Source organism: Ranitomeya imitator, chromosome 1 (assembly GCF_032444005.1).
Source record: "Ranitomeya imitator isolate aRanImi1 chromosome 1, aRanImi1.pri, whole genome shotgun sequence".
Lineage (NCBI taxonomy): Eukaryota > Metazoa > Chordata > Amphibia > Anura > Dendrobatidae > Ranitomeya > Ranitomeya imitator.
The window spans coordinates 506397739-506419104 of record NC_091282.1 but is presented as its reverse complement, the minus strand read 5'-3'; the positions used below and the strand labels follow the sequence as shown (position 1 = coordinate 506419104).

At 42.3% G+C, this 21366-nt stretch overlaps 1 protein-coding gene across 1 annotated transcript; it reads right to left on the bottom strand.

The window, feature by feature from the left end:
• Positions 1 to 9164: 9164 nt before the first annotated feature.
• On the bottom strand, positions 9165 to 20882 carry LOC138676849 (thioredoxin-like). The gene is made up of 5 exons (XM_069766511.1): positions 20502 to 20882; positions 16193 to 16297; positions 15522 to 15581; positions 11855 to 11920; positions 9165 to 9989 (listed from the first exon to the last, which is right to left on the bottom strand). The coding sequence occupies exons 1-5, from the start codon at positions 20631 to 20633 to the stop codon at positions 9918 to 9920; spliced, it is 435 nt and encodes a 144-aa protein (XP_069622612.1). The 5' UTR covers positions 20634 to 20882; the 3' UTR covers positions 9165 to 9917.
• Between the last annotated feature and the right edge of the window lie 484 nt (positions 20883 to 21366).

Here is a 21366-nt window from a genome sequence, read left to right as displayed (position 1 = left end):
TTCCCCAAATGCCACTTTAGGGTATGTGCACACGTTGCGGTTTTGCCTGTGGAATTTTCTGCGCAGATTCTTCCTCTCTTGGCAGAAAACGCAGGTAAAAATCCATGCATTTTTGTAGCGGATTTTCAATGCGTTTTTTTCATGTGGATTTGTATGCGTTTGTGTAAGCTAAATAAAGATCTACTGTATTATTTAACAAAAAAAAAATTGTGATTGTCATTTCTTTGTCTAACCTCTTCTTTCACATACTCTATTGAAGACCATAATATCACATATCATTTTCACATATAATGTTTACACACACAAAAATACAAGCCCTGGCAAAAATGATGGAGGATGTTCATTCAGTTGTTTAATTTTATAGAAAAAAAAGCAGATCACAGACATGGCACAAAACTAAAGTCATTTCAAATGGCAACTTTCTGGCTTTAAGAAACACTAAAAGAAATCAAGAACAAAAAATGTGGTAGTCAGTAATGGTTACTTTTTTTAACCAAGCATAGGGGAAAAATTATGGAATCACTCAATTCTGAGGAAAAAATTATGGAATCGCCCTGTAAATTTTCATACCCAAAAAATAACACCTGCATTAAATTAGATCTGCTAATTAGTCTGCATCTAAAAAGGAGTGATAACACCTTGGAGAGCTGTTGCACCAAGTGGACTGACATGAATCATGGCTGCAATACGAGAGATGTCAATTGAAACAAAGGAGAGGATTATCAAACTCTTAAAAGAGGGTAAATCATCACGCAATGTTGCAAAAGATGTTGATTGTTCACTGTCAGCTGTGTCTAAAATCTGGACCAAATACAAACAACATGGGAAGGTTGTTAAAAGCAAACATACTGGTAGCCCAAGGAAGACATCAACTGTCAAGACCGAAAACTTAAAGCAGTATGTCTCAAAAACAGGAAATGCACAACAAATGAGGAACGAATGGGAGGAAACTGGAGTCAACATCTGTGACTGAACTGTAAGAAACCGCCTAAAGGAAATGGGATTTACATACAGAAAAGCTAAACGAAAGCCATCATTGACACCTAAACAGAAAAAAAAACAAGGTTACAATGGGCTAAGGAAAAGCAATCGTGGACGGTGGACGACTGGATGAAAGTCATATTCAGTGATGAATCGCGAATCTGCATTGGGCAAGGTGATGATGCTGGAACTTTTGTTTGGTGCCGTTCCAATGAGATTTATAAAGATGACTGCCTGAAGAGAACATGCAAATTTCCACAGTCATTGATGATACGGGGCTGCATGTCAGGTAAAGGCACTGGGGAGATGGCTGTCATTACATCTTCAATAAATGCACAAGTTTATGTTGATATTTTGAACACACTTCTTATCCCATCAATTGAAAGGATGTTTGGGGATGATGAAATCATTTTTCAAGATGATAATGCATCCCTGCCATAGAGCAAAAACTGTGAAAACATTCCTTGATAGAAGACACATAAGGTCAATGTCATGGCCTGCAAATAGTCCGGATCTCAATCCAATTGAAAATCTTTGGTGGAAGTTGGAAGAAAATGATCCATGACAAGTTTCCAACCTGCCAACAGCAATCAGAGAAACTTGGAGCCAGATTGATGAAGAGTACTGCTTGACACTCATTACGTCCATGCCTCAGAGACTGCAAGCTGTTATAAAAGCCGGAGGTGGTGCAACAAAATACTAGTGATGACTTGGAGTGTTCTTTTTGTTTTTTCATGATTCCATATATTTTTCCTCAGAATTGAGTGATTCCATAATCTTTTCCATATGCTTGGTTAAAAAAAATACTGGCTACCACATTTTTTGTTCTTGAAATCTTTTAGTGTTTCTTAAAGCCAGAAAGTTCCCATTTGAAATTACTTTAGTTTTGTGCCACATCCGAGATCTGCTTTTTTTCTACAAAATTAAACAACTGAACAAACATCCTCCAAGGCCGGTGATTCCATAATTTTTGCCAGGGGTTGTATAAATGAATATCTATAGATTAGAAAAAAAATCTGCCTTAGGCTGGGATCACACTTGCGAGAAACTGGCACCTCAATACCCGACACTGCCGTCGGCACTCGGACCGGAGCGTTCAGCTGCATAGAAATACATGCAGTTGCGTACTTCAGTCCCGAGTGCCGGCGGTAGTGCCGGATATTGGAGGTGCAAGACTCGTGCGAGTTTCTCGCAAGTGTGACCCCGGCCATAAACGCAGTATCTGTTTAATTTGAAAAAAAAAAAAATTGCGTGTGCTTCAGCACAATTATCAAAACCAGAGAGGGAAAGCGAGCGAGTGGGGCAGATCTTTTAAGCCAGGGAAGGGGTAATACCCATGGAGCTGCCCAGGCTATTAATATAAGCTCACAGTTGTAAACTTAGCCTTTACTGGCTATTAAAATAGGGGGACCCCCCCCAAAAAAAAAATGGTTGGGTCCCCCTATCATTTATAGCCAAAAAAGGCTATCCAGACAGCTAATATTCATAGCCTAGGAAGGACCATGGATATTGCCCCCCCGGCTATAAACATCAGTGCACAGCCACCCTAGAAATGGCGCATCCCTAAGATGCGCCAATTCCGGCACTTAGCCTCTCTCTTCCCATTGCCCTGTAGCGGTGGCATATGGGGTAATAGTTGTGGGGTTGATGTCACCTTTGTATTGTAAGGTGACATCAAGCCCGACTTAGTAATGGACAGGCGTCTGATACATATCAATTACTAATCCTATAGTTAAGGGTTAAATAAAGACAACCAGAATAAAGTATTTTAATGAAACAAAACACTAGTTTCCCATATTTATTATACTTCTAATTCCTGCGACGCCCTCGATCTACTGTAAAAAATAAATAATAAACCAATAGTATACTCCGTTCCGATGTAATCCATTTAATAATGAGTATCCCACAACGATCTCCTATGCAGAACAGTCACATCAGGAGATGTATATAGAGGGATAATGGTGTGCACTCTGGTCAGGGACAAGTAGGTGCTGGTAAAACGGACCGTGTGGTCCAGTTAATCAAAGTAGAGAAAAATTACCGCACACAATACTGGTATGATGCAAAAAAAAGGTATATGCCAGGTTTTTTTTAAACAAAGAATTTCAAAATTGCCACAGATTTTTGGTAGACAGAAATATGTACAGACAACGACCCAACGTTTCGACCCTCCTGGGTCTTATTCATGGGTTTTACTGGGGAAACAAGGAGACAACGTAAGTCATACAACATAGTAATCATAAAAGAAACAAACACACTGGATAAATAACTAATAAGTACTCCCTAAAGAAAAAACAAACCAACCAACATGCAAAGACAACAATATATACAGTGGTACAAAAAATTGAAAACTTAAAAGCCGCCAATAATGGTAGAGGGCTGGCGGCAAGGAGCAACGTCCGCTACTATGGTCACATTAGGTAAACAATGGCAAGGAAGACATAAGTATTTTACCTCTGATCCTATGATACAACTAGACAAGAGTGGCAATAGTAGAAAGTAGGCGACCAAATCCTCTTAAGCATAACCTGTTGTCATGATAAAACATAAAATGTATAGGTAGCTGGACAGTATACAATGAGGAGTAGTGCTACACTCATGTGTGGGAGAATGGGGTCTGGAAGAGTAACGTCTATCCAAGGGAAAAAAAGAACAATATAGTATCTATAAATCTAATGGTGGAGTCCCCATTTCAATGAATCTAGTGGTAAATGGAGGGATACAAGTGAAGGTCACAGAGTGGCATCGTAATGGTTAAAAAGTTATGGTGTCAAGGTACAAGGAGGGCCGTGATTGTAATGGAAAATACCCCCTAATATAATGGGCACAATGGGAATAATGGGTATTATTACCTACCGATAATTCGGTTTCCAGGAGTCCATCCTGACAGCACATTGGAGGACGTCCTCCTCCTCCTTGCAGGGACAGGAAACACAACACGAGAGGTTAAAAGGTCCCACTCCACCCCCTTTTCCTCAGTGTTTTGACAAGTACCACACCATGGATAGATATACTTTTGAAAACTTTATTTGACCAAACATATTACAGCATATGAACTGGCATGCATAGGGGGGGAAATAACGGTGCTGTCAGGATGGACTCCTGGAAACCGAATTATCGGTAGGTAATAATACCCATTTTCCAGGACGTCCCCCTGACAGCACATTGGAGAATACCAAAGAAAACTACGTTCAGGGTGGGACAACTGCTTGGAGAACTTTCCTCCCATAAGACGTCTGCTGAGCTGCTACTACGTCTAGCTTATAGTGCTTACAGAACGTGTTTACTCTGGCCCAAGTTGCTGCCTTGCAAATCTGATCTAGTGACGCTCCTGCTCGCTCAGCCCATGATGCTGAAACAGCCCTAGTAGAGTGAGCTTTAATCCCTGTTGGGCACGCTATCCCTTCTGATGCGTAGGCTTTTGAAATTATAGTAGTAATCCATCTAGCTATAGACGCCTTGGAAGCTTTTTTACCTTTATTCTTACCTCCAAATAGGATAAAAAGATTAGAATCCTTCCTCCAGGAGCTAGTGGCCTCTAGATAGTTTAATACTGCCTGCCTAACATCCAGGGAGTGTAAAGCCTGTTCTTTTTCATTAGAAGGGTTCTCACAAAAGGAAGGTAAAATTATTTCCTGATCTCGATTTTTTGCTGAAGCTATTTTTGGGATAAAAGCTGGGTCTAATTTTAGGATTATATGATCCTCTCTGACTTGAAGATATGGATCCTTAATTGATAGAGCCTGAATTTCCCCTACGCGTTTAGCTGTTGTAATCGCTACTAGGAAGGCCGTCTTCCAGGTACGAACTGAAATAGGCATGTCCTCCTCTAGAGAATAGGGATCTTTACATAGAGCCCTAAGGACTAAATTTAAGTCCCATGTGGGAGCTAGCTGTCTCAAGGTAGGCCGTAATCTTTGGATAGCCCTCACAAATCTGATTATCCAGGGGTGGGAAGCTAATGGATAATCCAGAAAAGTACTAAGGGCCGAGATCTGGACTTTAATTGTACCTGGCCTGAGCCCCAAGTCAAAGCCTGCCTGTAAGAATTTTAAGACTCTAGGAACATCTAAGACCCCCGGAATCACAGCTGACCCGCCACTTCCCATACAAAATTTTTTTAATACAAGAGCTGCACAGATCCTTCTTGTATGTTTCTGACAGTTTTGTGTTACAAAGAGAGCACCTCTTAGATTTAGTCAATACCTTGCCAGATTTTTTAGACTGAGGGAGGGGAGCTTGACTGGCCTCTTTATCCTAAATGTAATAATAAGGACAAGAATGGCTCAGTGTGTGCAGGCGTATATTTGAGTACTCTGCGCATTGCGCACTTACCCCCATTTCCTCATTCCTGTTCTCCATATCTTCTGTGGAGAAATGCCACTATAAGTAAGTGATCCTTATGGTAACAGATGTAAAAAAGGGATATAGCAGCGACTGCTGCACTCACCCTTAGACTCCGGCATGTCTGCAGCAATCTGGTCGTACGGACCTTACTGTGTCCTGTAGCCAATTTCTCCAGGGATGCCCTCTAGCGCTTCTTACCACCAGAGGAAGCACTGGATAACATCTGCGAGAGCCCCTCTTTGCGCTCTTAAGCCTGCTCATTTCCGCGTTCCACCAGGTGGAACGCACGCCGAGATGGCCCCGACCCCGGATGTGACGTCACCTTACCTGCGCCTGACACCGGAAGTATCGCGCCTGTCTTATTAGTCCTACTTCCACGTTCCACACAGTGGAACGCACGCTGCTGCTGGATCCTCTAGCGGCGCCTCTTCTCCTGGCGCCCGAACCGAGAGCCCCCCACCGGGAGGAAGCGGTTCGACCCAGGAGCTCATCCGCTCTACTGGTCTTTATGGCAGAGGGACTCCCCACCGGGAAGTTTCTGCCTGGGGCTTAGTGGAGCGGGGAAAGGATATTGGCGTTAGCCGCACGATCCCCCGAGCCTCCGGACTGGTGAGTCTTCACGCTAGTATAGCGCTCCTTCTCTCGTGTGTCCCTCCATGCAGGGACAGGAAAAACACTGAGGAAAAGGGGGTGGAGTGGGACCTTTTAACCTCTCGTGTTGTGTTTCCTGTCCCTGCAAGGAGGAGGAGGACGTCCTCCAATGTGCTGTCAGGGGGACGTCCTGGAAAAAAGCACTGTGGGATACCTTGTAGTCGGGCCAGTATGGGGCCTATATGTCCCGGGTGAAGAAAGGCTGGTAACAGGAGCCAGCACATTAAAGGATGGCCTGAAATGAAAAGGTACCCATAGGTCAGTGTGCAGTAAAGCCTGGAAGGGAGATGAGGGAACCAGCGCCGTAATACCTGTAAGTCCTGTGTATAGGTGTGTATTCAGCGGCGCTCCCGCGCCCTGCTGCAGCAATGAACAGGAGAGGAAGTGAGGGAAGGCAGCGGTGTCTCCCTGAAATACCGCCGGACCGGAAGTAAGTGCTCCCGGACCGGAAGTGACGCGGCGTCATGTCACAGAGGGAGCCGCGCATGCGCAGACGGCGCTGCAGGCTAGAAAGGGCATGGTAGTGCCCAGATGTGGGAGTGTGCAGAGGTTGGCCGCCCTGCGAGCACTAGGAGGAGGTGTGACATGGTAATCTACATAGTGTGAAGCTAATGAATGGTGTGGGAGGAGTAGGTGGATGGAAACAAAATGCTGGAACAGAAAACAAGCATGTAAGAGGAGGGGGGAAATGTAAATGGTAGAAAAAATATATCACCTGTATGAATAAATAATGGCACAAAATAGAGAAAACTAAAAGGAAAAGATAAAAATAAAAATAAAGACAAAAATGAAAAAATGGGATAAAATATAATAAAAATAAAAAATAAAAAATGAAGGATAATATGCAAAATAGAGAATAAAAAAAGAAAAAGAAAATACAAAAATAAAAATAGGTAATATGGAGGATGAAGGGGACTCACCTAAAAGATAATGGATTCAACGTGTCTGAAAGTAAAATGGTACAAAGGTTAGTATGATGTTACAACAGCCAGACAGGAGATGTGACTGTCCTACATGGCCTCCAATGACACACTGACAGAAGACAATGGCTCCTGCAGTGTTATCACTGAGGGTTCATTGGAGTTCATGCTCTCACTTTACGGCACTGCTGCGTGAGAATTTTCCCACGCAGCAGTGTTGCAAGTGAACGGAGGATCTCCAGTGACCTCTAGGCGGCGGAGGGCTACAGTGCAGGAGGATTATCTCCTGTCACTGTACACCGGTGGCCCCTGTAGAGCGGTCACATCTCCCGATGTGACAGCTCTACACGGGAAATCGTCGTGGGACAATTGTTATTAAATGGATTACATCGGAACAGGGAGTATACTGTTGGTTTATTTTTTTTTCAGGGGATCGAGGGCATCAGGGATTAGCTGTATGGTACGTGTACATGTATTTGTTTTTTTTTTTCTATTCCACACAGTAGCCGGATGGTGGGACTACTACTGTCCCATCATCGGATAGCTGTCTCTGTAGCAGACATAGCCAGATGGTACTAGTAGTCCCATCGGACGATGCCTGTCTACACACAGACACACACCCCCACACACACACCCTCAGACCTCTGCACACAGACACCGGCACAGACACGCACATCTTCTCCACACATACAGTCTCCTCCCACACACACTCTTCCTCCTCCGAATCTGCAGCATTTCTCGCACGCAACACTGAAGGATAACCGCAGATCTTTTTAAACCTGCGGTTTTGCTGCAGATTTGACTGACACAATGGAAGTCAGTGGGTGCAGAAACACTGCAGATCTGGAAAAAGAATTGGCATACGGTACTGTGGAAAATAAAACGATGCAAATCCCCGTGTGTTTTTCCGCAGCATGTGCACACCAATTCTGAATTTCCCATTGACTAACATTGGTTGTGCACTACACTGTGGATTTGATGCAGTTCCATGCGTTCAAAAACGCTGCGGATCCGCATCAAAATCCGCAACGAGGGCACATAGCCTTAATACCTTCCTCTGAGCAATTAATTTAACAAGGAGCCACATGAGAGATCCTGACCTTTATGGAGGTCCAAATCAATTTACTGAACATGCGTCTGCCAATTATTATTATTTTTAGTCAATGTAGAATACACGGCACTCTGTGGAGGGTGGATGCTGGTACTCAAGTAGGGTCTCCAACCCGTATCAATAAATATGAGAAACAAACTTGGCACTCAATTTTTTCTAAAGAAGGATAAAGTTGTTTATTCCGCATCCTGACAAACAAATCAATTGAACGTTTTTGGTCCAATACGGACCTTCCTCAGAGCAATATGGTTTATCAACAGGATGGCTGTTATGGTACGCTGGTTGCGTCCTATGTCGCGCCTTCCCCAGCGACATAGGACGCACCAGCGCTGCAGCGGTATACCGTGCACGGTGTCACCGAACCGCATCCATTGGCGGCACAGTACTCTTGAACCATAACAGCCATCCTGTTGATAAACCATATTGCTCTGAGGAAGGTCCATATTGCACCAAAAATGTTCAGCAATTGATTTGTTTGTCAGGATGTGAAATAAACAACCTTATCCTTCTTCAGAAAAAATTGAGTGCCAAGTTTGTTTCTCATATTTATTATTATTTTTAGTCACTAAATATTGAGCAGAATTAAGTATGTTGAGCAGCGGATGCTGTTAATATAAGCTACAATACGGCTTATTGTAACATGTATTTTTACCTGTACCAGATAATCAAAACCATATAATTAGTTTTTAATTTTATAAAAACTAATCATATAGATCAAGTATAGAAGTACCTTGATCAACAGGTTCCCCCATGCCACCCCGCCCACCACATAGTGCGATTCAACTACATACCATCACCGAATATAATAGCTTTCCAAACAAGACGTTCCTACAATTTTATGGCCACCCACACAAGTACTGACTGATAAATAAAATGGTAGGCAAGTCCTGAAAACACAGATGCAAGCAGGATGCCGGGTACGGGGTAGCCGTATAGTGAAGGACGCCACTACATTTAGCCCTCTGGCTGTCCAAGTCCACCCCAGAACAGCTGAGGAGCCGCATGTGGCATTCAGGCTGCAGTCTGCCCAGGTCTCCACTATGCAAGCATATCTTTTTGTCTAATGATTTATAAATGGCACATGTTACACGTTATGAATACAGTTATTTTATCCATTAAGATTGTTCTGGAAATAACAACACTGCAAAATATAGTTTAGTTTCTCGAGAGAATTTTAATGAAAACATATGGGAGGAAAATGTTACTGGAATTTAGGAAATCCTAGAATTCTGAAGAACAAGAGTTCTGAACTAAAAATAAAAGGTCAAACATCTTCAGTAAAGTAGTCCTAGCTGTACGCATGTTTCTTAAATGGTTGTACATATGGTTTCTTAAATAGAAATATTTTTTTAAACTTAAATTCTTTATAGTATACTTTAACACATTAATTACTTTATTCTGTAAATTAAGATCATGCTGAAAGAAGCAGTTTAAACCAGAGAACTAGTCTACATCTAGCCAAACAATTGTGAAATGTAGACAGTCATAAAAAAAAAAAAAACACCCAAAGAATATAGGTCAGAAAATTAAAGTGGTTTGCCGGCTTCCAATAAATAGTGCTTAACCTGCAGCTAGAGTTCCTGCTTACATTATACATTGAAGTGCTTGAGTATCAGTCTGACCAAGCACTTCTATGTATGTGCACATATGGGAGTCTAGGAATGACTACTTCTATGATGAAGATAAAGCAGACCATAGTTAGGCAGCATTTAAGAAAAGCCAATGTTCATTAATGCTACCAATGACCACAATCCTTTTTAGTGGAGGTAGTGAGTTGTCCTACTATGCAATTTCTCAGGGTCGTAGGATATGGAGAGGACTGCAGGAAAACAGGTAGTGGACAAAGATGCAGTTGTTCAACTTTTAAGGCAAATTACAGTATCTGCATGCGATTCTGGACAATATCTTCATTGATCTTGTGTCCACTTCTTAATTAAAGATTCAAGTTTATCAGGATCAGCACCACAGAGATCATCAACCTGAAGGGTTAGAGACAAATATTTACTTGTCAATAAAAAAGAATAGCTGAAGTAAAGCCCTGTAATTCATTTAAACATACCAGTTAAACAAAAATAAACTAATGTGTCATATTCAGTCCTTGCAGCCTTTCCGCTCACTTCTATGTTTTCTTCACTTTGTGAAGGCAAGCACAAGTCATCGAATGTGACTTGAAAGCAGAATTTCCCAGGAATGCTTTGCAGTTGACTTCTGCTAACTCCTTACCTCCTGTCTTATTTTGCCTCAGCAATCCCACTAATGGATACCTAATGTTCTACTGTACCGATTGGCCTGAAGAATAATGTTGCTGGGTCATTTTGACAGCAAAATGAATGCCATAAAAAACTAAATAAAAGAACGGCAGCAATGAGTGTATCTTTGTTTTCACCATTCTCCAGTACATTATATGTAGAGAGTATACAGTTTATTTGCAGGAGCCCTGAAGGAGCCAGCTGGTGATGCAGACAGGGGGCAGAAGGTTCGCAGAGCTTCATCCTGTATAATAAGGATTTTGTGCCATAGTGGTTTTCCAGGCCAAGTATAAAATGAAGTAATGAGTCCAATATGTGGTATCCTAACAGTGTTTAATAAGCACACTATTGGGATTCCACGCAGTTTTAGTGGGCGTCATGTGACTATTCATACATGAGCTTGTGGTCGCGTTCAGAAAGGTTTTTAGTACCCTTCTCTCAATACAATAAGACCAGGTGCCCACGATCCGGATGTAGCAGCGCTTTCGACGCATCACATGTTCACTGCATCCAAAGCGCTGCTCTCTATTGAAAGCAGGTGAATCCGCATGTGTTCAATGAACCGTGTAATTCACCGTGTCCAATACATTCTATTGGTGAAATTTATCTTGTGGAGACTGACGTCTCCACAAGACAAATTGATGTGCTGCGGTCTGGAAAGACACCGCATGTCCGTCTCCGTGGGTGATCCGAAGGTGTCTATGGACGGATAACGGACATGGGATTCCTTGAAATCCCATCCACTATGCTGTAACATCTGTCCGTTGCGGGTTTGATGCTGCACAAGTATGCAGCATAAAACCCGCAGCAACTCCGGATCGTGGGCACGTACCCTCATGCAACTAGCAATATTAGGCTAGTTTCACATTTGCGTTTTTTGCTGCTGCGTTTTTGCGCAAAAAAACGCATGCGTTTTTTTTCCCTATACTTAACATTAAAAACGCATGCGTTTTTTTGCATGCGTTTTGCCGCGTTTTGACAACGCATGCATCGTTTCTATGCATGCGTTTGGTTGCAGAAATGCAACATGTAGTAATTTCTAGCGGCGTTTTTTTGCCGCAAAAAAAACATATTGCTGTCTATGTAAACGCATGCGTTTTTAAGCACATGCATTTGCATGCGTTTTTAAACGCATGCGTTTTAATAGAAAAACACAAGAATACACACTGATAAGCCAACCCCCAACCCTAACCATAAGGATCCCTAGGGTTTGGGTTAGGGTCCCTTAGGGTTAGGTTCCCTTAGGGTTAGGGTTAGGATCCCTTAGGGTTAGGATCCTAACCCTAACCTTAGCTATTTCTGTTTATGGTGGGTTTTCTAGTTGATTTTGATGATTGGCAGCTGTCACACACTTCTCATCATGCGTTTCAAAAACGCAAACGCAGGAAAAAACGCATGTAAACGCGTCAAAACGCCGCTTTTGTATTAAAACATGCAAAAACGCATGCGTCTAAAAAACGCAGCCTTTAAACGCGTTTTTTCACCAAATGCGTTTGCGTTTAAAATGCTGCGTTTTTAAGCGCAAATGTGAAACCAGCCTTACACTGTTATAAGGATGTCCCAAACACTATAATTATGACATATGTAGACCATACCTTTTTTCCATCCTTGTAAAACTGAAACGTAGGCATGGCTTTTATGCCACATTCCGCAGCTATATCCTGAAAAACATAAACCATGTATATGAAGAAAAACTAAAGCTCATCCCTAGAGAACAGAGTGTACTGCTGAATGACAATGTGATATACAGACATGCAGACTTTTGGAGGGGTTTTCAGAACTTCACAGCATAGCGTCACCTCTGGTGTAGCTACAATAATATGCAAAGATGTACCATAAACAGAATTTCAGAAGCTCATTCCATTAAATGTTAACTAGGTGATTTAATCAGTGCGTATTGTTATCCTTTAAAATCTATTAACCCCTTAACGACCACCAATACGCCTTTTAATGTCGGCAATTAAGGGTACTTTTGCCTCAGCGTTGCGTTGAGAAATAAGTGTATTGCGCCCCCCAGAGTCGGAATTTCTCTGGGGTCTCTGCTATAGGGGGTAGCTGAGACCCCAGGATCATGATTCGGGTCGGTTTTTACCGACCCCAGTGTTGCGATCACCGTTATTAACAGAATAACAGCGACCGCAAAACAAAAACAAGTCCAATTTTACATTTCATTTCTCTCTCCTCTACTTATTAACTATTTTTTGCGATATGACTCTGATTTAAAGGTACAAAAATTTAAATTTTGAAAATTGCTACATTTTCTAAATTTTGACGAATTTCCATTTTTGTCATAAATGAAAGCAAGTAATATCGAAGAAATTTTACCACTAACATGAAGTACAATATGTCACTAAAAAATCTCAATCAGTGGGATACATTGAAACGTTCTATTGCTATAACATCAAAGTGACAGTGGTCAGAATTGTAAAATTGGATTGGTCATTAAGTACCAAATTGGCTCTGTCACTAAGAGGTTAATTAATAGATCAATAATCATCCCCTTTTCCGAATAATACGCCCATGTCGCAATCCCTCCCTTTGATGTGGGTTCCGATGCTGAGCCCACATCTATCCCAGCACATGTAAGCCGTTTTGAACAGCGGACATGTGTCTCTAACAGCCGCGGGTGGAAACGCAATCCACCTGCGGCATTAAACTCACGCTTACCGGAAGCGCGCTGGAAATCCCGCCCATCGGTGACCCGTCACATGATCGCGCATTTCCGATGAGTTGGCATGACAACCAGAGGACTCCAGTAGACCTCTATGGTTGTCACAGCCTGATTGCCACAAGTTGCCGCCTGGTTGTTGGCGCTCATAGCAAGTGAGCATTTCTGCTACACAGGTGATCTGATCATCGCTTGTGTGTGGCACAAGCGATCAGACAACTGCAGCTTCCACTTTCCTATTGAAGCAAGCAAAAAAAATAAAGTTTAAAAATATAAAAAAAAAATAATTCAAGTCACCCCCTTGCGCCCCATTCAAAATAGAAAAAAAAATAAAAACACACACATATTGGGTATCGGTGTGTTCCAAATCGCCCGATCTATCCATATAAAAAAATAATTAATCTGATCGCTAAACGGCGTAGCGAGAAAAAAAATTCAAAACACCAGAACAACATTTTTTTGGTCACCGCAACATTGCAATAAAATGCAATTAGGGGGCGATTAAAAGATCGTATCTACACCAAAATGACATACATAAAAACATCAGCTAGGCATGCAAAAAATATTCCCTCAACCAGCCACAGATCACGAAAAATGGAGACGCTACTGGTCTCGGAAAATGGCGCCATTTTTTATTTTTAAATCAAAGTTTGGATTTTTTTTCACAAAAAATAAAAAAAAAAGAACCTAGACATGTTTGGAGTCTATGAATTCGTAATGACCTGGTGAATCATAATGGCAGGTCAGTTTTAGCATTTATTGAACATGGTAAAAAAACAACGGAGGAATTGCACTTTTTTCTTTGTAATTTTACCGTACTTGGAATTTTTTTTCCCATTTTCTAGTACACAATATGTTAAAACCAATGATGTATTTCAAAAGTACATTTTGACCGAAAAATGAAAAAAAACTTGTGGCTCTGGGAAAAAGGGGAGCAAAAAACGAAAACTAAAAAAACAAAAATACCTCCAGTCGTTAAGGGGTTAAAAAGGGTTGTCCAGACTTTTTTTTTTTTTTTACTATGGGTCTAAAAACTAACAGCAGGTACTTGCTAAAAGACGCAACTATCTGCCTGTTACACCGGCTATTCAATTGCTCCAGGTCAACAGAGCAGCTCTTCTTCTGGGCTGCACTGTCAACAGGCCATGACTGCTAACGTTATATTGATTGACAGTTGGCTCCCACTAGTTAGGCCAGTGTTCCCCCAACTCCGGTCCTGAAGAGCCACCAACAGGTCATGTTTTCAGGATTTCCTTAGTATTGCACAGGTGATGAAATTATTGCCTGTGAAGGTGATGCAATTATCACCTGGGCAATACTAAGGAAATCCTGAAAACCTGACCTGTTGGTAGCTCTTCAGGACCGGAGTTGGGGAACACTGAGTTAGGCAGTAGGGAGATAGATGTCAATCATCATGATGGTGGCAGTCATATGTCATGTCGCTGACTTTGAGTCTGCCGTCACACTAGCAGTATTTGGTCAGTATTTTACATCAGTATTTGTAAGCCAAAACCAGGAGAGGAAACGTATAATAGAAACACGACGTCACCACTTCTATATTTATCACCCACTCCTGGTTTTGGCTTACAAATACTGATGTAAAATACTGACCAAATACTGCTAGTGTGATGGCAGCCTGAAGCAGGCTTGCTTGTAGAGCCCACAATTTTCCCTTCAGATGATGGCTTATTTAATCAGCCATCATGTTCTTTTAATATCACGGGAGGAGCAAAGCTCCACCTGCAGCTGCTAATCTCCGCTGTCAGGGATTAATACACAGATTTGGTAATGCTGCGTTTGTTAAAGTCTGATTTTTCAAATCATGTAGTATAATAATCAGTAAACCGCGTGAGAAAAAAAAAAATCAAGACACCAGAATTACACTTTTTTGGCCACAGCAACATTGCCATAAAATTCAATGGGGGTGATAAAAACATTGCATCTACCCCAAAATGGTATCAATAAAAATGTTAGCTGAAGCCATCACATAGCCCAATATCCTAAAATGTAAAATATTAAAATTGTTTATATATATTGCTGGGGAGTGAAGGTGTTTAATGATCAACTCCGAATTAACAACAGGATCTCATGCAATTTTAATCTTTTGATGTTGGATGTATCGAATCTTCACCATTTCCATACAGGAAAGAAATATATCTTGGTACCGTGTTAGCCAGTAGATAGAAAAATATTTAGAATTGAGAGTCCTCAGTGGTTGAAAGTCTTTGCCTGATGAAGAGACCTGTGTAGTCTCAAAAGCTTGCAATTTGTTACCATCTTTTCAGTTAGCCATTAAAAGGTATCAACCACTGAGGACTCTCAATTCTAAATATTTTTCCACCATTTCCATGTGATTTGTATAATAAACAGGTACACTGATAAACACTTCTAATCTAAAACATAGAAATGAGGTCTACTGTTCTAATGTAAAACCTACACCACTGAAGAAACCGTCGGTAAGGAGCAAGCAATCTATGAGGCCGAGTTGGAAAAAGCACCATCATGCTTGTGAGGCGGACACAAAGATGAAAATAGGATTGACTGAGGCATTGAATGATCTATGACAAGTGCATTAAAATAAGGCAATATCTTACCGCTGCAGTATCCACATCAACCTTGTATAAGAGGATAGCAGGGTATTTACAGGCGAGGGACTGCAGAACAAACAAATGGTTAAACAAGGATCAAATTTAAAATAAAACAAATAAAACGCAAATCACTGACATAGCTGCAGGTTTATTTGAAACCTAAGGCTGTATGCACACATTGTGGCTATGCGCAAATTTATCACAAAACCTAAAGGGTTTCCTGATTCAGAACACTGAGTGAGAATCCTGAAGTCTGATGCACATGTTGCTTATTTGTGACTTGCAGCAGAATCAAATCTGCGGAATGTGAATCCTTTCAGCATTTTTGCTGCAGATTTCACCCATTCTAATGAATGAGGAAAATGAATAACAATAAACAAATGCAAAAATTAGTAAAAACAGAGTGTATTTTATGCAGCATTTTTCGTGCCAACACATCAGTGTTTGCAGCAGATTTTTCTGCTGCAAATATTGAATGTGTGCACATACCGTTATGGTATATTCACGCTGCGTCTTTTTTCTGGCAGTCATAAACATCCATTTTTCAAGCAGTAGCACAGGAGCCAGCGAGATAGATACTGGTACTTCTGCTGATCATTTCGATCATTTGCATCTCTTCTCCTACAGCTAGACAACCTTCTGAAGTAAAAAAAAAAAAATCTAAAGTTTTAACTTACCTCAAAGAAAGGGGCTATTGTTTGACATGGTCCGCACCACGTAGCCGTGAAATCCACAACTATTAGTTTATTTCCACCACTTATAATAATTGCATTAAATTCGTCCTGTCAAAAGAAATCAATGGTTAGATAGTGGCGTATTACTGAAAGAATACTTTCATTCTAAAGTTATTGCTAAAAATATAAAGCCGTCGGTATTCAAGCCTTTATCAAAACGCCTTAAAAAATTTTTTAGTTTTGCCTTGGGAGCGTGGTCCCATTTTAAGCCAAATGAGGATACTTATTTTGGAAATAGACAGAAAAAGACATAAATCCTGGTCTGACAGATACTCAAAAAAAAAGTAACAGGTAAGCAATCAAATTCCAGCCTGCTTTTTTCCCCCAGACTTTGAAAAACAAAATCAGTAAAGGTAAGGCCAGGGAAGGTAATCAGAGGGCATGTGCTAATGTACATTGCTCAAAAAAATAAAGGGAACACTTAAACACAATGTAACTCCAAGTCAATCACACTGTGAAATCAACCTGTCCAGTTATGAAGCAACACTGATTGACAATCAATTTCTCCTGATGTTGTGCAAACGGAACAGACAACAGGTAGAAATGATAGGCAATTAGCAACATAACCCCTATAAAGAAGTGGTCTGCATGGGGTGACCACAGACCATTTCTCTGTTCTCATCCTTTTTGGCTGTTTTGGTCACTTTTGCATTTTGTCATTGCTCTCCTCCCGAGGTACAGTAGCATAAAGCGGTGTCTACAACCCACAGAAATTGCTCAGGTAGTGCAGCTAATTCAGGATGGCACATCAATGTGAGCTTTGGCAAGAAGGGTAGCTGTGTCTGTCAGCACAGTGTCCAGATTATCGAGCAGATACCAGAAGACAGGCCAGTATACCAGGATACGTCAAGGGGGCCGAAGGAGGACAACAACCCAGCAGCATGACCACTACTTCCTCATTCGTCCAAGGAGGAGCAGTGCCAGAGCCCTGCAAAATGACCTCTAGCAGGCCATTAACATCCATGTGTCTGCTCAAACTGTCACAAACAGACCCCATAAGGGTGGTATGAGGGCCCGACATCCACTAGTGGGTGTTGAGCTTACAGCCCAACACCGCGCAGGGCAATTGGCATTTGCTAGAGAACACAAAGAGGCAGATTCGACATTGGCACCATGTGCTCTTCACTGATGAGAGCAAGTTCACACAGAGCATGTGACAGATATGTCAGAATCTGGTGACGCCGTGGAGAACGTTCTGTTGCCAGGAGCATCTTCCAGCATGACAAGTGGAGACAGTCAGCACAAAACAACTGTTCAAACTAAGTACAGGCACTCGGTGCTTCATGCCGGAGTCAATCATTTATATACACCTTCCCACCTGCTTGGTTTCCATCCATCTCCGCCCTTCTCTGACTCTATGAAGTCAGAGCGGTCAATAAAAGAGAAGGGGATTGGATATTGAGGTAAAACAAACAGGTGGAAAGGTGTATACAAATGGCTAGCCCTGCCATGAAGCACTGAGTGGTTGGACTTAGTTTGTACAGTCTTTCTGTGCTGACAAAGTCCCTTTAAGGTCCCACATAACCCCTTTAATAAGTGTAATGAATCACTAAGTTGGATCTAATTTTCAGCCATTCTGGTTTGTTTTAGTCATCAGGGTAGCATACATTTTTTATTCATATGCAAGAAAAATCAATTTCAAGCTTCTCCAACTGAATTAAATGTAAAAACAGTGAAGAGGGCCTCATTTTTTGCAGTTCACAACAGCGCCTTAGACTACAATAGGGAATAGAACACATCCATGAAAAACAGATATGTGAACAAGGCATAACCTTGCTCTATGCACCAGTAGTAGAGAAAGTAGCATAAAAGCTTATTTTCCTGATAGTCTAGGGCAGCGAATCCCAAACTCCATCCCCACAACACATCACTCAGGATTTCCTTAGGCTTGTACAGGTGAGAGAACCTGTAGCAGTTTCTGATGCCTTTAGGGTATGTGCACACGATGCGGAAAACGCTGCGTTTCCGCAGCTGCGGGTCCGCAGCAGTTTCCCTTGAGTTTACATTTCAATGTGAACCTATGGGAAACAGAAATGTGGAAAAAAAAAACGCGCGGAAACGCAGCAGTTAACATTCCGCAGCATGTCACGTCTTTCTGCGGATTCCGCAGCGGTTTTACAGCTGCTCCTATAGAAAACCGAAGTTGTAAAACCGCAGTGAAATCCGCAGAAAAACCACGGTAAATCCGTGATAAATCTGCAGCAAAAACGCAGAGTTTATACCCTGCAGATTTATCAAATCAAATAGCTTTAGGCTATTTGCACACGTATTCTGGTCCACTGCGGATTTTTCCACAGCGGATTTGATAAATCCACAGTGCAAAACCGCTGTGGATTTATCGCGGTTTTTCACTGCGGTTTTCCATAGGGGCAGCTGTAAAACCGCTGTGAAATCTGCAGAAAGAAGTGACATACTGTAGAATGTAAACCGCTGCGTTTCCGCGCGGTTTTTTCCGCAGCATGTGAACAGCTTTTTTTGTTTCCCATAGGTTTACATTGTAATGTAAACTCATGGGAAACTGCTGCGGACCCGCAGCTGTGGAAACGCTGCGGATCTGCAGCAAAATCCGCATCGTGTGCACATATCCTAATAGTAATTCCATCAGCTGTGCAATACTAAGCTACTCCAGAAATCATCATCTGCTGGGGCCACGAGGACTGCAGTTTGGGAAACATTGACATAGGTCAATTACAGTATATTCAGTGTCAGACCACGTTCACACGTTCAGTATTTGGTCAGTATTTTGCATCAGTATTTGTAGCCAAAACCAGGAGTGGGTGATAAATACAGAAGTGGTGCATATGTTTCTATTATACTTTTCCTCTAATTGTCCCACTCCTGGTTTCGGCTACAAATACTAAACAATGCTGAACTTTGTTTTCTTATTTCGAATTTTTTTTTCTGTTTAATACAAGTTTAAACTACAAACATCACAATAATAAGATACAATGCAGTGAGGTGCTCTGATGTGAATAAACGTAAAAGCAGCTACAAAAATGATAACATTGGCAAAAAAGTGGGCACCGAAGTGTGTTATTGAAAGAGTTAGAAGATTTTGGGACACTGAGCTCACAATGGAGACACATAGTGGTGCCACACATCTAATTCGGTTCAGCACAGCCTGGCCTAAATGGATTCTGAGTAGAGATGAGCGAATTTGACTGGGCCCCTGTTTATTCGGTAAGGTATAGCGCTAATCTGCAGGAGGAACAAGGATCGCGCCAGCTGATGGCTCCGCAGCTACATTTGTGTGACAGTCACAACACATGCATGGACAGCCTGATGTGACAGTGACAGCCACTACCCATGCATCTGCGGAGCCATCAGCTGGCACGATCCAGGTTTCCTCTGCAGCTTATTCAGTAAGCGCTACAGCTTGCCGAATAAGCAGGGACCCGATCAAATTTGCTCATCTCTAGTTCTGAGCATCAGAACTGGCATCACAGCAGGCAAACATTTGATTTTAACGGTGCGAATAAGTAACTGAAGTTCGTAATGACTTTGGGCCACTGATTTCACACAACCATTGGCTATTTGATGCCAGTTCTGATGCCCAGATCCCATTTGGGCAAGGTTGGAGTGACCTGCGTCTAATGCGGGCCATCACTATCTATGTAATGGTGGTGTGAGATCAGTGGCCTAAAAGTCATTTAACCCCTTAAAAACACCAATTATTCAAATCTGTGAAAATTGGCTATTCACCCACTTTGATGCCGGTTCTGAAGCCCAGAACCCTTTTGGGGGCCAGGCTGGAGTGACCTGAATTTTGATGCGGGCCATCACTATCTATGTAATGGTGGTGTGAGATCAGTGGCCTAAAAGTCATTTAACCCCTTAAAAACACCAATTATTCAAATCTGTGAAAATTGGCTATTGACCTACTTTGATGCCGGTTCTGAAGCCCAAGAACTGGAGTGACTCCAGGCTGGAGTGACCTGAATTTGATGTGGGGCATCACTATCTGGGTGTCTGCATTCTGACCCAAAGTCATTTAACCCTTTCCATCAGGCCCTTCGGTGCCCATTTTTTGTGCAAGTTTCAAAAGAAAAAAAAATTAGCCAAGGGTTTTGTCATCGGTCCAAACACAACTGCAGGGGAATACTGCACCAAGGCTGTGGGGTAGAAGCCAGACACTGCCAATGTGTGCCGGCATCACTCATCCAGGAGCCTCACAGAAGAGGCCACCTGAGGGATTCTCCCCCAGCAAGAGAGGGGTTAAACATGACCGTGCCCAGGCCCTCACCGTACCTACCAGGTCATCCACATGCGACACCATGATGGCAGCGGCCTCTTCCCTCCTCGCTGTATGGTGACAGTGTACAATGCAGTGTGTGGGCGGGAACTCTAGGACGGCCCTCTGTCTGCCTGTGAGGGCTGCGGCCATTCCACGTCACTCTCCTCAGCTCCTGTGGGTGTGGGGATTCTGGCAGCTGCTCCCAGCTCAGCTTCATGTGTTTCCATGACTAGCATTGTGTACAAACATACGACAAACTCTGGTCTCCTGTACCGCCATTAGCAATAACCTCAGCTTATGCTGCCAGGAACACACCCTGTGCTCAGCAAGCCAGAGCTTGTGGTGAGGCAGAGGCCATGACAGGAAAGTTCCCAGCAGCCAGAAGTATCTTTGTAGACTGGCTCCCTGCTATTAGAAATGACATGCAAGCTTGTGCTGCTGACAGGCAATGTCTTCATGCTTTGCGCCACACTTTTTGGTTGCTTGCTCATCAAGGTGGCATATTACGGTGGTCAAAAAGAGGGATTACTGGCACACAATAAGCCCATGTTCACACTACGTGTTAGGGTATGTTCACACGTTCAGGATTTCCATCCTTTTTTTTTCCTGACTGTTTTTTAAAAAACTGCAGCTCTTGGCAGAAAACGCAGGTCCTTTTTTGGTCCGTTTTTGATGCGTTTTTTGATGCGTTTTTTGATGCGTTTTTTTGATGCAGTTTTCTAGCCAGAGTCTGTGTGTTTTCTAGGAATTTTTTTAGGGTTAAAATGGCTGAAAATACCCTAACCCTACCCCTAACCCTACCCCTAACCCTACCCCTAACCCTACCCCTACCCCTAACCCTACCCCTAACCCTAACCCTAACCCTACCCCTAACCCTACCCCT